Source organism: Penaeus japonicus, unplaced genomic scaffold (assembly GCF_977035675.1).
Source record: "Penaeus japonicus unplaced genomic scaffold, GWHDUDI00000001_assembly GWHDUDI00000027, whole genome shotgun sequence".
NCBI classification, from domain to species: Eukaryota; Metazoa; Arthropoda; class Malacostraca; order Decapoda; family Penaeidae; genus Penaeus; species Penaeus japonicus.
In genome coordinates this window covers 15,769,299-15,786,743 of record NW_028234429.1, presented here as the reverse complement: position 1 = coordinate 15,786,743, position 17,445 = coordinate 15,769,299, and the positions used below count along the sequence as shown (strand labels likewise).

The 17,445-nt window shown below is 50.4% G+C and overlaps 1 protein-coding gene across 4 annotated transcripts in view; it reads left to right on the top strand.

Moving 5' to 3' along the window:
* Positions 1-17,445, top strand: part of LOC122260815 (GTPase-activating protein CdGAPr) — a 214,217-nt gene that overhangs the window by 9,936 nt on the left and 186,836 nt on the right. For all 4 annotated transcript variants that reach the window (XM_086552664.1, XM_086552651.1, XM_086552652.1 and 1 more), the window contains exon 2: positions 15,893-16,356. In XM_086552664.1, the coding sequence (XP_086408790.1) occupies positions 16,246-16,356 (111 nt within the window). In that variant the 5' untranslated portion in view covers positions 15,893-16,245. The remainder of the gene's footprint in view (positions 1-15,892; positions 16,357-17,445) is intronic.

Sequence of the window (17,445 nt, the reverse complement as noted above, 5' to 3'; positions counted from 1 at the left end):
GTCGATATATAGATCTGCGTAAATAGTCTTGAGGTTGTCGAAGGTGCTTCGGGTGCTTACTACCGCCCCGTGTTCCTGTCAGAGGGCCGAGTAGCGCCCCTCAATTAGTCCCGGAAGTGGTTCTCGTGTAGTCTATGGAAGAGGGGAGGGAGGAGGGAAGGGGGAAATTACCCTCTGGTCCTCGCCCCCACCCCACCCCCCTGTTCTCGTACACGTGTTGCGAGAGCGTTGGTGCGGACATTATTCAAATGATCTAGATGAACTCCGTGTCTTTGATGATAATTACAAGCGAACTAAGGCTCCACATCCCCCCCCCTCACCTCCTCTTCAAACCCCACCCGCAGATCTCCCCATCCCCATCCCCCTGCGACTGTGACCTTGCCGGTGTTGAAAAGCCAAGATAGACTTAACCCGAAGGAGTTCGCTCCCCCCTGCCACCCCAATCCTACTTAACCCTACCCCCAACTCCTACCTGCTGCCCCCCCTCCCTCCCTCCCTTCCTCCCTCCCTTCCTTTCCTCCGCTTTGAGCTTCCTGAAATAACTTATGTCCGCTTTTAGGATCCTGTGTCCCGTCTCCCCTCGTTCTCTCTTCTCTCCCCTCACTCCCTCTGTTTTTTCCTTCCTTCACTCCCTCTGGTTTTTTTCCTCCCTTCACTCCCTTCCCCCTTCCCTCTTTCTTCGTCTGTTGCCCTTTCCCCTTTTTCCCTCTTCCCATCTCCCTCTTTCCCCTATTTGTTTCCTCTCCCCTCACTCTCTCTCTCTCTGCTCTCTCTCGTTTCCATTTCACCTTCCCTACTCTCTCTCCCTCTCCCCTGCCCTCTCTCCCATCCACCCCATCTCCCTCCTCTCTCCCTCTTCCCTTCCACTTCCCCTCCCCCCACCTCCTTCCCTCTTCCCTCCCCCTCCCCCTACCTCCCTCTTCCTTCCCCCCACCTCCCCCACCTCGCCTTGCCTCTTAGCCAGACAACAGGACGTCTCAGCGTTGAGGGATCGCGGCGCTGAGATAAAAAGGGAGATCTGAAATGCAGTCAGCTTTTATCTGGCGTTTAGACGGTTGCGAGATCTTGCAAGATGAAGACGGGAGGGGGGTGGGGGAGTAGGGGATGGGGGTTGGTACGGTAGGGGAAGGCAAATGGAGGGGTAGGGAGGGTAAAGGAGGGTAAAGGAGGAGGGGTAGAAGGGGGAATAGGAGGTGGGGGCAGGGTGTACACGGGATGTTAAGAGGGAGTGTGAAGGCGGGGCGAGGGATGGAGTTGGTAATGGGAGTAAGAGGAGGGAGGGATAGGTAGGAGACGTGGGCAGGGTGGTTGGGGGATAATGGGGAAAGAGGGTAAGGCTGGAGGAATGAGAAGACGGAATAAAGGAAATAAAGGGTTATAAGTGTTGTAAGGATTATGGGAGAGAGAGAAAGAGAAGGAAGATAACGGAAGATCCAAATAGACCAGGGAAGAGAGAAGGAAATGGGAAAACAATACAGAGAAAAAGGGAATTGAAATATAGAGACGAGAGAGAGAGAGAGAGAGAGAGAGAGAGAGAGAGAGAGAGAGAGAGAGAGAGAGAGAAAATGAAAGAAGGAAAGAAAGAAAGAAAGAGTCCAATCAGCTAGCGTGTGCATTGTCCTGTTCTGGCAGCGTTAGCCTCCCCACCCCACTCCCACTCCCACCCCATCCCCCTTTTCACCTACCTACCCCAGCTCCCTTTCCCCTTCCCTCTCCCCCTCCCCTTTTGTACTGTAGAGCACAGCGAGCACGACCTTGAAACACTTTTCAGTCTAACCCCCCCCCCCCTATTTCCTGTTCCCACTCCCCTCGACATTCCCATTCCCACTCCCCCCACATTCCCATTTCCACTCTCCCCCCCATTCCCATTCCCACTAACCCTATTCCCGGCGTGGCCTGGAACACTGGCGCTTTTGTTGAGTTGGAAAGCATGCCAGTGTCCGCGCTGTCAATGGGCCGGGCTGTCCTGGGCGCTGGCAAGTTTTTTTTCTTTTATTTTCTTTTTTTTTCATTTTAACACTCTCTTTTACTGTGTTTTGTTGTTAACTCTTTTGTTTCCTTGTCTTATTTATCCTTCGTTTGTTTTTATATTATTTTTTTTCATTTTTTTCAGTCTTTTACTGTGTTTTGTTGTTTACATTTTTTTTTTCATTTTCTCTCTCTCTCTTTTACTGTGTTTTGTTGTTTACTTTTTTTTCCTTATCTTATTTATCTTTTGTTTATTGTAGATCTTTTTTTTCATTATCTTTATTTCTGCCTCTCTTTCGCTCTCTCTATCCAATTTGAGAAAAAAATCAGTTCATCTCATCCATTTTTTTCAGTTCTTCATCACTTCCTTTTCCTGTTTTTTTCTTCTTCTCTTCCTTCTTCCCCTCCTTTTTCTTCTTCTCCTCCTCTACCCCTCCCTCTTCCTCCTCCTACTCCTCCCCTCCCCCTGCTCCTCCCCCTCCCCCTCCTCCCTCCTTCCCCCTCCATCTCTTTCCTCCTACTTCTCCTACTCCTCCTTTTCCTCCTCGATTTCCCTTCCCCCACCCTTCTCACCCCCATCCCCCTCCTCTACCCACTTTCCCTCTCCTCCTTCCCCTCCCCCCTTCCTCCTCTTCCTTCATCCCCTCTTTCCTCCCCCTCCTCCTCCTCCTCTCCTCCTTCCTTGATTCTTTTCCCTTCGGACGAGCGGGCTCCAGCGACCTCCTCGGTTGAGCGGACGGTAAAGAAATCTAACAGCTGGTTAGACTCTTTGCCTTGAGTGGCCATTGTGTGCTAGGTGGCCTTTTGCCCTTTGAAGAAAAATGGCCCCGATCCAGCGGACGGACCATCGGGGCGTAGTCTGAAGGCCCTTTAAATGGTCTCTTTTTTAGGGATTCTATTTTTTTTCTTTAATGGTGCCTTCGTGTTAGAGATTTTAAAGGGATAGCTTGTTTGGGTTTCTGAATGGCCTTTTTGTAAGTGGTCTGTCCTTGTTTGAGTTTCCGGAAGATCTTTTTCTAAATGGTCTGTCCTTTTTGGGGGGTTCTGAGAGGCCTTTTTTTGGGGGGGGGTGGAAGGATAGGCGTTGAAGTACGAAGATGAATAGATAGAGGAAAACTTTTTATGGCCGCGATTCGAAGCATTTTATTTTGGAAACGTTTTTGTTAGTGGATGTTTGAAAGTTTTATTTGCGCAAAAGCTTTGATTTTAATGGTGTTTGGGAGGAGGACGTGTCTGCCTGCTTGTTTACCTACTTGCTTGCCTGCCTGCTTGCTTTCTGTGCCTGTGGAGGTCACCAAGGCTGGGCAAACCTTCATAAAACTTACACCTTTAAGACACCAACATCCTCCGCCTCTTCCCATGCTGCACCACCTGCGCTCCTCCCCTCCCCCTCTCCTCCACTCCCCTCCACTCCCCTCTACTCCCCCCCTCCTCATGCTTTCTCTCCCTCCCTCCCTCCCTCCCTCCCTCCCTCCTCTCTCCTCTCTCCTCTCTCCTCTCTCTCTCTCTCTCTCTCTCTCTCTCTCTCTCTCTCTCTCTCTCTCTCTCTCTCTCTCTCTCTCTCTCTCTCTCTCTCTCTCTCTCTCTCTCTCTCCCTCTCTCTCCCTCTCTCTCTCTCTTAGTGTGTATAAGTGCGTCTATACATGTATGTATGATAATGTATAATGTATATGTGCGCATATATACACACACCTTTATTTGTACAACTGTCTCGCTCTGCCGTATTTTCCTTTTGTTTGCTAACTCTCTCTTACTCTCCTTTCATTGAATCTCTTTCCATTATCATCCTCTTCTTTTCTCAATGTTCCATCCTCTCCTTTCTCTTTCCTGTTCATACTTTGTCTCTTACCGTCTCTCTCTTCTCCCTCCTTCTCCCCTCTCTTTCCCCCATCTCCCCAACACCACTTTTATTTCCGTCCCTATGCTTTCACAACTAGAATTTCAATACATTGAAACATCCGGGTATTTTCCCCCCTTATGCTACCTGTATCTAACCTCTCTCTTCCCTTTCTTCCTCTACTTTTCTATCTTCTCTTCTCTTCCCTCTCCTCCCCGCCTCTCCCTTCTCCCCATGCTTCATCGCCCCTGTGCTTACCCCCTTCCTACTATTCATACTACTCATCGTTCCTCCCTCCTCCTCCTCGTCCTCGTCCTCTTCCTCTTCCTCCTATCCTTTATTTCTTGGTCTCTCAATTTCTCCCACTCTTTCATCCTTTTCCCTTTAAGTTTCCTTTCTTCTCCCCTATTCTTCCTCCCAATACGACCTTCTCATTTGTCTCCTCATTGCTCCCCCACTTCTTCTTTCATCCCTAAGTTCTCTCCTCTCTCCTCTCTCCCTTATCCTTTGCTCCCTGAGTTCTCCTTCCCTCCTTCCCTCCTTCCCCCTTCACCCCTCAGTTCTATCGCCTCTCCCCTCTTTCTTATACTTTGCTCCCTGAGTTCTCCTTCCCTCCTTCCCCCTTCACCCCTCAGTTCTATCGCCTCCCCCCTCTTTCTTATCCTTTGCCCCCTCAGTTCTCCTTCACCCCTATGTTCTTTTCCCTCTTTCTTTTACCTTTTGACTCTTAGTTCTCTCCCCTCTTCCTCCTTCACCCCACAGTTCTCTCCCCTCTTCCTCCTTCACCCCATAGTTCTCTCCCCACCTCCTCCTTCACCCAATAGTTCTTTCCCCTCTTCCTCCTTCACCCCACAGTTATCTCTTCCCTCTCCCCTCTGCCTTCCCCTTTGGCCCTTTGACCCTCGAAAGTCGCATAGCTTCTTCCTGTGCCCCGACCATCAATATCTCCATCACGTTTGTTGCTCGAATCCGGGGGATGGAAGTTGAGTTTCATCGGCTCCCTGTGCTCATGGCCACTCGCTGCTCCATCTTGGGTAATGAGAAGAAGGAGGGGGATGGGGGATGGGGAAGAGGAAGGGGAGTGGAAAGGGAGGGGGAAATGGAGGGGAAAGGGTTAAGAGGAAGGGGAGTGGATAGGGGAAGGGGAAGGGTTTGAAGGGGAGAGAAGAGGGCCGAGAGGGAAAGCGGGAAATAGAACGCATGGAAAGATTGAAGAGGAAGTGAAGAGAAAAAAATACACGAAGACAAGGAAAGGGAATAGGAGAGAGCATAAAAAAAACAAGAAAAATGGAAAGAACACAAAAACAGAAAGAGAGAAAACGTAAAGGAAAGGAGATGACATAACCTGAGAACAAGGAACAAAGAGAGGAAGAACAAAATGCGAAGCGATAAGCGGTCTTTATACAAGCGTAATGGAGGCGAGAGAGGAAAGTGGGTTATGCCACGTCAGTCTAGCCTTTCTTTGATTTTTCTTTCTCACTCTTTTTCTCTCTCTCTAATCTCTCTCTCTCTCTCTCTTTCTCTCTTTCATCCTTTCTCTCTCTCTCTCTCTCTCTCTCTCTCTCTCTCTCTCTCTCTCTCTCTCTCTCTCTCCTCTCTCTCTCTCCCCCTCTCTCTCTCTCCCTCTCTCTCTCTCTCTCTCTCTCATTCTCCCAGTATCCTCTCCGTCATTCTCATACTCTCTCTTTCCTCTCTCTCGCTCCTTCCTTCTCTTTCTCTCTCTCTCTCTCTCTCTCTCTCGCTCTCTCCTCTCCTCTCTCTCTCTCTCCTCTCTCTCGCTCTCCTCTCCGCTCTCTCTCTCCTCTCTCTCCTCTCTCTCCTCTCTTCTCTCTCTCTCTCTCTCTCTCTCTCTCTCTCTCTCTCTCTCTCTCTCTCTCTCTCTCTCTCTCTCTCTCTCTCTCTCTCTCTCTCTCTCTCTCTCTCTCTCTCTCTCTCTCTCTCTCAACATTTTTCTTCTTCCTTTCTTCTAACATCCCAGGTGTGGAAGTTCTCCCTTTGCATCAAATCGAACGTTTAATGGCAGCTGTTGGTCCGAGAAGATATATTGCTTTATTTACGGTTCGGGTTTTAATTTTATGGAAGCTGTTGATTCGATAATTAGTTGGCGCAGTTAAGGGAAATGGGTGTCATTTTCAATTTGATTTTTTTTCTTCGTTGTTTTCCGTTGTTTTTATTGTTTTTATTCGTTTCGGGGATCGTCTTCGTCTTTTTTTTATTGTTTTTTTCCGTTTTATTATGTTTTTTGTTTTTTATATATTGTAACCGTCCGGCTTTGAATTGATTGATTAATTGGTATGGATATAGTTTTACTCTTCCTCCTAATATCATGATCATGTTAATGTGATTTGTTTATTAAAGAGAGAAGTGATTATGAAAAAAAAGACATCAAAATAATTTCCAACATCACAGACCTCTTTAATGTAATTGGCATTTAGTAAGAAGGACTAAAAAAAAAGGAAACAAAAAATATATGTTTAATCGGCTCGTTGAACTTTCGCTTAGCGAGGGTTGAGGGAGAGTCGGGGGGGGGGGAAAGGAAGGGGGTAGGGGGGAGGGGGACGGACAGAGGGTAGGGGTGGATTTAAGGGTAAGGGGGTGGGGATGTAAGTGTCAGGTGTCAGGAGTAAGTAATGTGCCGAATACCCTTTTGTGAGGCTTAATAGGAGGAGGGGAAAGAGGGGAATAAAAGAGAGTCGGGGGGGGGGTATGTTTGAGAAAGGTCAAGGTAATCGCAGTAATGTAAGTGTTCAAACCTGCTATAAAGTTAAGGGGGTCATTCGGAAGGGGGGACGGAGATGAGGGGAGGGGGAGAGGGAGAGGGAGAAAGAGAGTGAAAGTGAAGGCGAGAGAAGGAAAATGGATCAGAATGGAAGTAAGAATGAGTGAGAATGAAGGAAAGAGAGAGAGGGAGAGAGAGAGTATATGTTTTAAGAGTATGTGCACAACCCCTGACAGGAGCAACCCCAACCGCCGTCGTAGCTACATCGTGTAGGATATTACCAAGGGTACGTTCCCCTGGGGGAAGGACTGGTGGGGGGGGGGCAGAACGGGAAGGAGTGAGAGATCGCGGGATGAGGATGTATGAGGAGTAGAGCTTGGAGTACATTACGAGCAGAAGGCACGGCGGGGAGAAAGAGTGATGGAGGAGGAAATGAGGGGTCGGGGGTGGGGTGGGGGGTGGGGGGTAATGGAGCGAGGAGTTCACGGAGAGATGGGAGAGTAGGCCTACGGAAGGGAGATTAAAGTGAGGCGTAGGAAGAAAACATTTCAGCGAAAGCCTATCGCAGGTCGGTGCAGGTGAGCGCGCGGGTTCCCTCCATCTCCGTCGTCGCCGCCGCCGCCTTCGTCTCGACCTGGCTGGCAGCGACGGCGGCGGCGGAGGCGGCGGCGGCAGGGCGATGTGACACGCCGCGCGCCGCGCCTCCCCAGCGGGCCGAACTAACACCCGCTGTTATTGATCGTTGTACTAGGCTCAAACACAGAGCCTAGGGTACTTTACGTCCCCGACCGCTGTAGGCTCGGACGAGGTCAGATGTGCGTGCGTGCGTGCGGGGGTGGGCTGTGGGTCGTGGATGGAGGTTGTATGTGGCGGGGTGGCCTTTCGTTGGCGGTGGTAGGTTTGTTTGAGTTGTTGATTTTTTAAATATGAATCTGTGTTTACCTGTCTGTGTGTCTCGCTCTCTTGCATTCTGTGTCTCTCTTTTCTTTCGTTCTTTCTCTCTCTCCTCTTTATAGATCTCTCTCTCTCTCTCTCTCTCTCTCTCTCCTCTTTATAGATCTCTCTCTCTCTCTCTCTCTCTCTCTCTCTCTCTCTCTCTCTCTCTCTCTCTCTCTCTCTCTCTCTCTCTCTCTCTCTCTCTCTCTCTCTCTCTCTCTCTCTCTCTCTCTCTCTCTCTCTCTCCCTCTCCCTCTCCCTCTCTTCCTCTCTCCCTCTCTTCCTCTGTTCCTCTTTCCCTCTTTCCCTCTTTCCCTCTTTCCCTCTTTCCCTCTTTCCCTCCCTCTCTCCCTCCCTCCCTCTCTCCCTCTCTCCCTCTTTCCTCTCTCCTTCCCTCTCTCTCTCTCTGATTCTCACTCACTCACTCACTCACTCACTCACTCACTCACTCACTCACTCACTCACTCACTCACTCACTCACTCACTCACCCACCTCCTCCCTGGCCCCCCTCCATCCTTCTTCCATCCATCCATTGGAGAGAGAGAGAGAGACAAAGACAGAGAGAGAGACCGAGAGACCGATTCTCGCGTGTCGTTCATCGTCGGCGCTGATGATCTATTCTAGTGAACATCGTCGGGGAATATTGTTACTAGGTCAGGCGGGTTTGGGTGAGGGGGGGAGTGGGGGTTATGGGGGAGATGTGGAGTTTGTAAGGGGGGTTAGGGAAGTATTTGGGGTTGGGGAGGGGGGTATGTTGGCATGTGGAATTGCTCGAGGGAAGGGAGTATGTGGAGGCGTATGTGCAAGTGATTTGTTAAGGGGTTGGGGTAGTGTGGAGGAGAAAGAGGAGGTAGGGTTGGTGGGGGAGGAGGAGGAGTGGGGTTGTGGAGTGGGAGAGAGGAAGTGGGATTGGGGGGAAGAAGGAGGAGTGGGGTTTTGGAGTGGAAGAGAGGGGATAGTGGGGAGAAAGGGTAGGGTTGTGGAGGTATTGAGAGTGGGGGGGTAGGACTGTTATGGGGGGGGGAGGTTAGGGGGAGAGGGAAAAGTGGGGAGAAAGGGTAGGATTGTGGAGGTATTGAGAGTGGGGAGGGGGGGGAAGGTTAGGGGGAGAGGGGCGTTAGGGGGGTAAAGGATGGGAAGGGGGGATGGTTTGTGGCCATCGGTTAATGAATATCGTTTCGGAGAACACACGTGGATGAAGATGACGTCTGTTGGTGTGTCTGTCTGTGTCTGTGTCTCTGTGTCTGTGGTTGGGTCGGAAGCGAGTCGATATTCTTGAGCAGTCGGCTCTCCCCCTTCCCCTCCCCGTCTCCGCCATGCCTTGGAGGAGTGGAGCCGTGAGGGGAGGGGAGGGGAGGGGGAATGGGGCAGGGGGCAAAGGGGAATGGAGGGGAAGGGAAGGGATAGGAGGAGAGGGGATGGGATGGGAGGAGAGGAGAGAAGAGAGGAAAGGAGAAGGGAAGGGGGGGGGCAAAGGGGAATGGAGAGGAGAGGGGAATGATGGGGAGGGGAGAGGTGGAGAAAGGGAATGGAGGGGAGGGGAGGGTACGGTTGATGCACCGGCTATGTGTTGTGGGGAAGGGTGGTGGAAGTGGCACTCTTGAGGTCTGGCTTTGCACTCTCTCGTGTCTTGTTTTAGAATTTGTTTGTTTTTATCTGTTTTTTCACTGTTCTTATCATGGCTTCGCTTGTTACATTTTCTTTTTTTTTCCTGTTCTCTAAGTCTCCCCCCCCCCTCTCTCTCTCTCTCTCTCTCTCTCTCTCTCTCTCTCTCTCTCTCTCTCTCTCTCTCTCTCTCTCCTCCTCTCTCTCTCTCCATCGCATCTCTCTCTCTCCTCCTCTCTCTCTCTCTCCTCTCCCTCCTCTCTCTTCTCACTCTCTCTCTCTCTATCTCTCCTCCCTTTCTCTCCTCTCTCTCCTCCCTTTCTCTCCTCTCTCTCCTCTCTCTCCTCCCTTTCTCTCCTCTCTCTCCTCTCTCTCCTCCCTTTCTCTCCTCTCTCTCCTCTCTCTCCTCTCTCTCCTCTCTCTTTCTCTCTCCTCTCCTCTCTCGCCTCTCGCCTCTCTCTCTTTCTCTCTCCTCTCCTCTCTCCCCTCTCGCCTCTCTCTCTCTCTCTCTCTCCTCCTTCTCTCTCTCTCTCTCTCTTCTCCTCTCTCTCCTCTCTCTTCTCCTCTCTCTCCTCTCTCCTCTTCTCTCCTCTCCTCTCCTCTCCTCTCTCTCCTCCTCTCTCTCTCTCTCTCTCTCTCTCTCTCTCTCTCTCTCTCTCTCTCTCTCTCTCTCTCTCTCTCTCTCTCTCTCTCTCTTCTCTCTTCTCCCTCTCCCTCCTCTCTCCCTCTCTCTCTCAATCTCTCCTCCTCTCCTTCTCTCTCTCCTCCTCCTCCTCCTCCTTCTCCTCCTCCTCCCCCTCCTCCTCCTCCTTCCTCTCTCTCTCTCTCTCCTCTCTCTCTCTCTCTCTCTCTCTCTCTCTCTCTCTCTCTCTCTCTCTCTCTCTCTCTCTCTCTCTCTCTCTCTCTCTCTCTCTCTCTCTGTCTCTCTCTCTCTTTCTCTCTCTTCCTCCCATCTCTCCTCCTCCTCCTCCTCCTCCTCCTCCTCTCTCCCTCTCTCTCTCTCTCTCGTGTGCAGGGAACTTTTTTCACTTTAGAGTCTGTAACAGTCGCGTTTGTCAGGATGGTGGGCGGGGCCGTAACATCCAAGAGGAAAGAAGGGGAAGAGGGAAGAATGGAAAGAAGAAGAGGAAGAGGAGAACATAATGGTGGTGGTGGTGGAGACGGCAGTGGTGATAATGAGGATGACTATGGTGACAGCAATGGTGGTGGTGATGGTGGTCATAATGATGATGGTGATAACCATGCTGATGATTATGATGGTTATGGAAAAAAGAAGAGGATGAAGAAGAAGAAATAACTGATAAAGAAGGAAAAAAGAAGAAGAAGAAGAGATAACGGATAAAGAAGAAAAAAGGAGAGGAAAAAGAAGAAGAAATAACTGATAAAGAAGGAAAAAGAAGAGGAAGAAGAATAAGAAATAACTGAGAAAGAAGGAAAAAAGAAGAGGAAGAAGTTGAAATAAATGATAAAGAAGAATAAAGGAAGAGGATTTTTGGGGGGAACGAGTGTTGCTTGACGGTAATGAGGCTAATTGTGGCGAGATGTCGCTCCCTGATGAGGGGGTGGGAGATAGGGAGGGGAAGGGATGGGGAGAGAGGGTGTGTGGGAGGGGGAGGGAGGTGGGAAGGGAGAGACTGGGAGGTGGGAGGGGGCGAGAGAGAAGGAGGGGAAGGGATGGGGAGAGAGGGTGTGTGGGAGGGGGAGGGAGGTGGGAGGGGAGAGAGAGAGAGGGAGGGGAAGGGATGGGGAAAGAGGGTGTGAGGGAGGGGGAGGGAGGTGGGAGGGGAGAGAGAGAGAGAAGGGGGGGGAGGGATGGGGAAAGAGGGTGTGAGGGAGGGGGAGGGAGGTGGGAGGGGAGAGAGAGAGAGAGAAGGAGGGGAAGGGATGGGGAGAGAGGGTGTGAGGGAGGGAAAGGGAGGTGGGAGGAAGGAGAGAGAGAGAGAGAGAGAGAGAGAGAGAGAGAGAGAGAGAGAGAGAGAGAGAGAGAGAGAGAGAGAGAGAGAGAGAGAGAGAGAGAGAGAGAGAGAGAGAGAGAGAGAGGTGAGAGGGGAAAGAGAAGAAGGGAGCAAGGCGAATAGGTAGTGAATGGGAAGGAGTACTAGAGAAAGAATAGGATAAGGGGAAGGCAAAGGAGAAAGAGGGGAAAACCGGGAAGCGAGGAAAAAAGAGAGAGAAAAAAAGAAGGGGAAAACAGCACAGGTCAGCGTGATGGAGGAAGTAGGTCAATAATAAGGTTGCGAGAGGAAGGCCGAAGTGTGACCCGTTGCTCACTCTTAATGATGATGGTGATGATGATAATGGCGGTGATGGTGACGAGGCGAGAAAGTGGAAGGAAGGGATGCTTAAGAAATGTTGTAATCAGTTGCATAAAAAGTGACGTGTAGATTTTTTTTTCATCTTATACGTGTGTCGTCATTACCATCATTATTATTATTGTTGTTTTTATCATTATGCCATCATTATTATATTATTTTCATCGTTATCGCCATTTTCATCACCATAATCATCATCATCATCATCATTTTTATCATCATCATCACCATCACCATCATCGTCATCATCATCATTTTTATCATCATTTTTATCATCACGTTTATCTTTTATAGTAGTGTTCCCCACCTCCTTACCCTCGCACCGCCAGGTGTGTCTCTCCGGAAATATGACTTAGTTAATATTGTCGCTCGTGATATAGTTGTGGAGCCCAAATTATGAACTCTTTTGGGCCGGCCGCCTCGTGTTCAACATCCTTAATTGGGCGCCGAGGAAAGGGAGGGGGGGAAGGGGGGGAAGTACGACGGATAGTGCTTTTATAGCAGGCGGGCGGACGGGTGGGTAGGCGGCGCTGTGAAGTCTGGTCCCTTCTGTGGGGGCTCCTTGAAAGTTTTTTGTTTTTTATTTGATGGAGGATGATGGAGGGAGGGGGTAGGAGGAGGAGTTGTGGGGAGGGGGGAGGAGGAGTAGATGGAGTGTAGACTTTGGCAAGGAGTGAGGAGGTGGAGGATGGAGATCGGGATTAGGGTGGATATGTGGTGGGTAGAGTAGATAGATAGAAAGATAGGGTAGATGGAGGGTAGATCCGATGCAGAACAATAGTTCGACCATTCTAATAGGCCTCGGAGGCTGCTTTGAAATAAGATGTCTAGTTGGAGTAGGAGTTAGAGTTGGTGGGCAGAGGAGTAGATGGGGAGATAGATAGAGCAGATGAAATAGTAGACTCGGTGCAAAATCGTTGATTGACCTTTTTCATTGGATATTGCAAGCTGTTTTGAAGTGGAAGATGATATCTGGAGTAGGGTTAGGGTAGGAGTAGAGGAGTGGAGATATATAATAGTAGATGATTAAAGAAATGGTAGATGAGGAGTAGAGTAGATGGTGAAAAGGGGTTGGATGCAATTCATTGAGTCTCGAAGGCGGTTTCCAAGTCCTCTTCCTCGAGAGGCATTTGTGGAAAGAGATTGGGACTAAAGGGAGGGAGAGAGGGGGAGGGGAGGAGGAAGGGATGAAGAAGGGAGAGGAGGGTGGAAGAAGGGAGAGAAGGAAGAAGAAGGGAATGGGAGAGGGATTTGAAAGGGAAGGTGGGGAGAATGAGGAAGTTGAGAGTAGGAAAAGAAGGAGGAAGAAAGGAGATAGAGGGAGGAAGAAGGGAGATAGAGGAAGGAAAATGCGAAAGGGAGGGGGAATTGAGAAGGAAGTTGGGGAGAGGGAGTAGTATGAAGGGAGGGAGAAGGGGAAGTAGGAAGGATTGAATACGAAGAGATGAGTTGATGGAACTGGTAGGGTAGGCGGTAGAGTGGCAGGTAGGTGGGAGAGTGGTAGGTGCAGAAGAGAAATTGTGGTTGGACCATTTCGTCGAGTCTCGAAAGCTGTTTTGAAATCATGTCCCTCGAAAGTCGTTTTCTTTTTTTATTAGATCGCGTACCATGTGTGTTTTAGTAGGAAGGAGTAGGAAGGATCAGATAGGAGTAGATAGGTAGATGATGGATAGATAGATAGGGTAGATAGGTAGATGAGGGATAGATAGATAGGGTAGATAGGTAGATGAGGGATAGATAGATAGGGTAGATAGGTAGATGATGGATAGATAGATAGGATAGATAGGCATATGATATGGATATATAGATAGGGGGAGTTGTATTAGTTGAGGAATTGACAGGCGTAGACAGCAAGCAACTAGGACTTCAAGGGATAAAAAAAATAATAATAAACCAAGATATTGCACGAGCAGATACAGATGAAACCTAATATAGAAAACGAACTCCCCGTCCCGGTCTTGCTTTCGCTTATACGCAGCAACAAAAGGTTTGTTTGTTCTCTTCTTCCTCTCCTGTTTGCCGAGCGGCTCATCATCAGGGAAAAAGCTCAGATCGCTCGGGGGTAGGGGGAGAGGGGGAGAGGGGGGGCGGGTTCTTCCAGGTCTCCTATCGAGGACCTGAGACCTGTTTAACGACAACTCACCTGCTGAGTACCTGCTAGCGGGATTATTTTCTCCGCTGGAGGAGCTTAGCAGCAGCGGGAGAGGAACTGGGAATCGGGGATGAGAGATTCGTTCCGTGGGAATGGTGTCGGGAGAGGGGAGTGGGAGGGGGAGGGGATTGGTTTCGAGGTCTTTATAGGAATGGCGTGATTGGTGTTGTGATGATGGTGGTGACGTGTTGAGTTTTGTGATAGTGGGTTAGGGGTTGTGTTGGTGATGATTTGATGCCGAAGGTGACGGTGATGTGCTCGTACTTGTGCTGATGAAAATGAGGGTGATGATGAGGGTGAGGGGTTGGTATTCGCATTAGTGAAAATGAGGATAGTGATGATAGTGATGAGGAGAACGACAACGCTGACTCGAGTGACGCACTATCTCCATGTGGCTGCGTATGCGTATTTGAACGTGCACTACTTGGGGGTTGTAAAACCACCCGAGAAGGGCGTCCTCCAGCACCATTTTGGGCGTGGGCGGGCGCGATTTCCGGTCAGAGGGACTACCAAGATATCTTTGTTGTATTGTGTCTTGCGGGGATGACCTTGGGCGGAGCGGAGGAGATAGAGGGATGATGACCGTGATAAGCGTCTGAAGGAGAGTGGTCACGCACGTGCAAGGAGATAGAAGACGGTGGAATTAGTAAAAAAAAGAGGAAAAAAAAAAAAACGGTATGAAGGTGCGATGGAGTTTGGGACGGGATGGAAAGGAAGAGCGGGTGTAGATGGAGGGTGATTTGATAAGGAGGAGAAGGGGAGGAAGGGGATAGAAAGATGGAGGGGGAGGTTTGAGGGAGGGAGGAAGTTGGGGGAGGAGGAAGGAGACGATGCATGAGGGAGGGAGGAAGATGGAGGAGGAGGGAGATTAGGCACGAGGGAGAGAGGAAGATGGGAGGGAGGGTCGAGATGAAGCATAAAGGAGGGAGGAGATACCGCATGAGGGAGGGTGGAGATGAGGGGAGGCGAGGAAGGCCAAGCGATGATGTGATATGATCTATGTTTTGCCTGGTGTGTCATTGTCCCCCTCAAGGACTTCCTGTCCAGTCTCGGTTACAGGGGTAGAGAGTGGGAGGCGAAGACGGAGGAATAGAGAGCGAAGGAGAGATAAGAAAGAAAAGGAAAACAGGACGAAGAGATATGAAAAAAAGGGAAAATACATTAGAGGATATACTCAGGATGGTAAAAGGAACAATAGAGATCGATGTATTATGAAAGAAGGTTCCATAACATGAAAGAAAATAGAAAAAATACTCAACAAAACATGTATTATTCGAAGAGAGTAGGGAGGAGGATAAATGTTTGTTTGTTTGTTTGTTTGTATTATTACCCAGAGGGATGCACGCGCACGCCGTACCGTGTATGTGTACCCGAAGTATTGTTGAGAGTCATTACCTCAAAAAGAAATGTAAATGCATTATTCATGTCTCAAAAAAACGTGAATGTGTTAAAGAAATGTAACGATTCCTTGAAGATCCAAAGCGCACTTAGAGGTGCAATGAAGCCAGGATCAAGAATTAAGCGAGAGGGAGGAATGGGCGAAGGAGACGCTCTCAAAGGCCAGAGTGGGAAGATGTAATTTCCTGCTCGGAAATAATGGAAAGGTGGAGTGAATTGAAAGCAACTTTTTTTTTTTTTTTTCCTTCTTTACTAGGGAGATGGAGGGGCGGGGGGCGGAGGTGGGATAGGTGGAGGAGGAGGGGGAGGGTGCAAAGGTGGCGTGGGAGGGAAAGATGGAGCTATGGGGAAAGAGAGATGAGGGAGAGGGCCAAGTTAGAGGCGGGGGAGAGGGCCATGCTGGAGTTAAGGGAGAGGGCCGCCAGGGTGGAGAAGGGAGAGGGCCATGCTGGAGTTAAGGGAGAGGGCCAGGGGGAGTTAAGGGAGAGGGCCAGGTTGGAGGTAAGGGAGAAGGCCAAGTAAGAGACGAGGGAGGACTTCAAGGAGGGGCTGGCGGACGGAGAGTGCCAGGTCTAAGCGGCACTGTGGAGACGGCGAGGGGGATTGGCTCGCATGATCTAGTTACCGCACCTGTAATGGAAGTCTCGACGGCGGTCTGCCGGGAATTCGAAGTAAATCACGTTGCATGGGAAGGAAAAGGGGAGGGGGGCAGGGGTGGGGGAGGATAGGGGGGTAGGATTGCATTGTTCGTAGGCGTGACCTCGATGACCTCGTGTGGGCTTGGGCACTGATTCTTTTTTCTTTCTTTTTTTTGATAGAATATATAAACTTTATGTTTTCTGTTACTCCTGTAATGTTTTAATTAATACGATTCGTACGGTGTATGTCCCGTGTGTTTAATTTCATGCATAGAACTTGTCTCAGAAAAGCGAAGTTCGTGTAATAAGTCCTTTTGTGAACGCAGGTGAACGTAATCCAGGAAACGAGACCCAGAAGGGTAGTGTAGTGAACGCGCGGTCCTATGTGTATGATTTGTGCGTAGTGTGATGCGCCCACTGGGGGAGTAGCCCCATGGATGCCTGGGCGGGGGGCACTATGAGCCAGCGGTGTGCCACCCTGCCCCCGCTCCCCCTCCTCTCTGCGCCCGCTGCCACCGTTGTCTGTGCCATGACCCCCCCGCGGGCCCGCCTGTCGCCTGCCCCCGCTCCCTTGCCACTCTCCCCGGTGGCCCCCGCGGCGAGGCGCGCGGCTCGAGGCTGAGGTCGGTCAAGGAAAGTATCCAAACTGGAGGCCGGGTGTACCGACGCTCCCCGGTACATGCTGGCCACGGTGGAGGCTGTGCTGGGGGGCATGCGGCGCTACGGCGACCTGCGGCGCTACTCCGAGTCGGTGCTGCAGGGATGCCGCGACTTCGCCAACGAGTGCGCTGTAAGTTGCCCTTGTCGGCTCCGGTCGCGTGCAGACTTCACGCACGGCCGCGATCGTGCATCCTACACGCTCGCTCGCCGTGCTAATCAAACTTTTTGTCGGAGAGCGATTGTGTTCAGTGTGACGAACGTGTAAGCCGTGTAGGTTATGAATTTTTATATTTTATGTTTGTTTTCATGCTCAGATATAGGCTTATATTTCATGTTCTGCAGGACAGGCTAGTCAGTGTATCATTGTATTTGATTTATGTATACATGTATGGCTAACCTGATTGATGATGGCATTTTTCATGAAGTTATAAAGCAAAAATCCTGTTAGCACTCACACATTGTAAATACATAAACCACATTCTAATAATAAAAGAAAATGTATGTGTGTATTGTTTGTTCGCGTACATTCGCGTGTGCTTGCGCAATCAACCAGTGTGCATTGCAGACTTGAAAGGGACATTTCCGAGGCACATAACTCATCAAGAGGAGACCGAAGGAAGGAAGAAATGTCCGGCCCCCTCTCCCGTGTCCTAAAGAGCCTCACACTGATGGCTCACACTCTGACCTGGCGCAAGAGCAAGGGCCATCCATTAGGAGAAGGTCACGAGAGGACTCCTCGCTTATTGCCCTTGGGATCCATCCCGCAGCGATTTGTCGGGCGGGCGGCCCCTCTCTCTTGCAAACCTCCTGCTTTTTCCTCTTCCTCCCTCTTCCTCCAGCCTTCCTGACTCCTTCTGATTCCTTCTGATTCCCTCCCTCTTGCCCCTCCCCTCTCACTTCAGCCATTCTCACTCCCCAACCTTCTCCTTCCTCCCCGCTCCACTATCTCCCCCCCAGGCATCCCCATCCCTCCCTCCCCTCTTCACATTCCTCTTCCCTGCCATCCACCCTCCCCCTCTTCCTTCCTCTCTCCTGCCCGCTCCCCTTCCCCATTCCCTCTCCTCCCTCCTCCCCATCCCTCCCTCCTCTTCCCTCCTCTTTCCTCCCACTCCCTCCTTCCCCCTCCCTCCCCCTCATCCCTCCTTCCCACCCTCCTCCCCCTGTGGTGAGCGACACAATCCACGGGGAATTGGAGATTGATTTATCGGCCCCCGGTGGA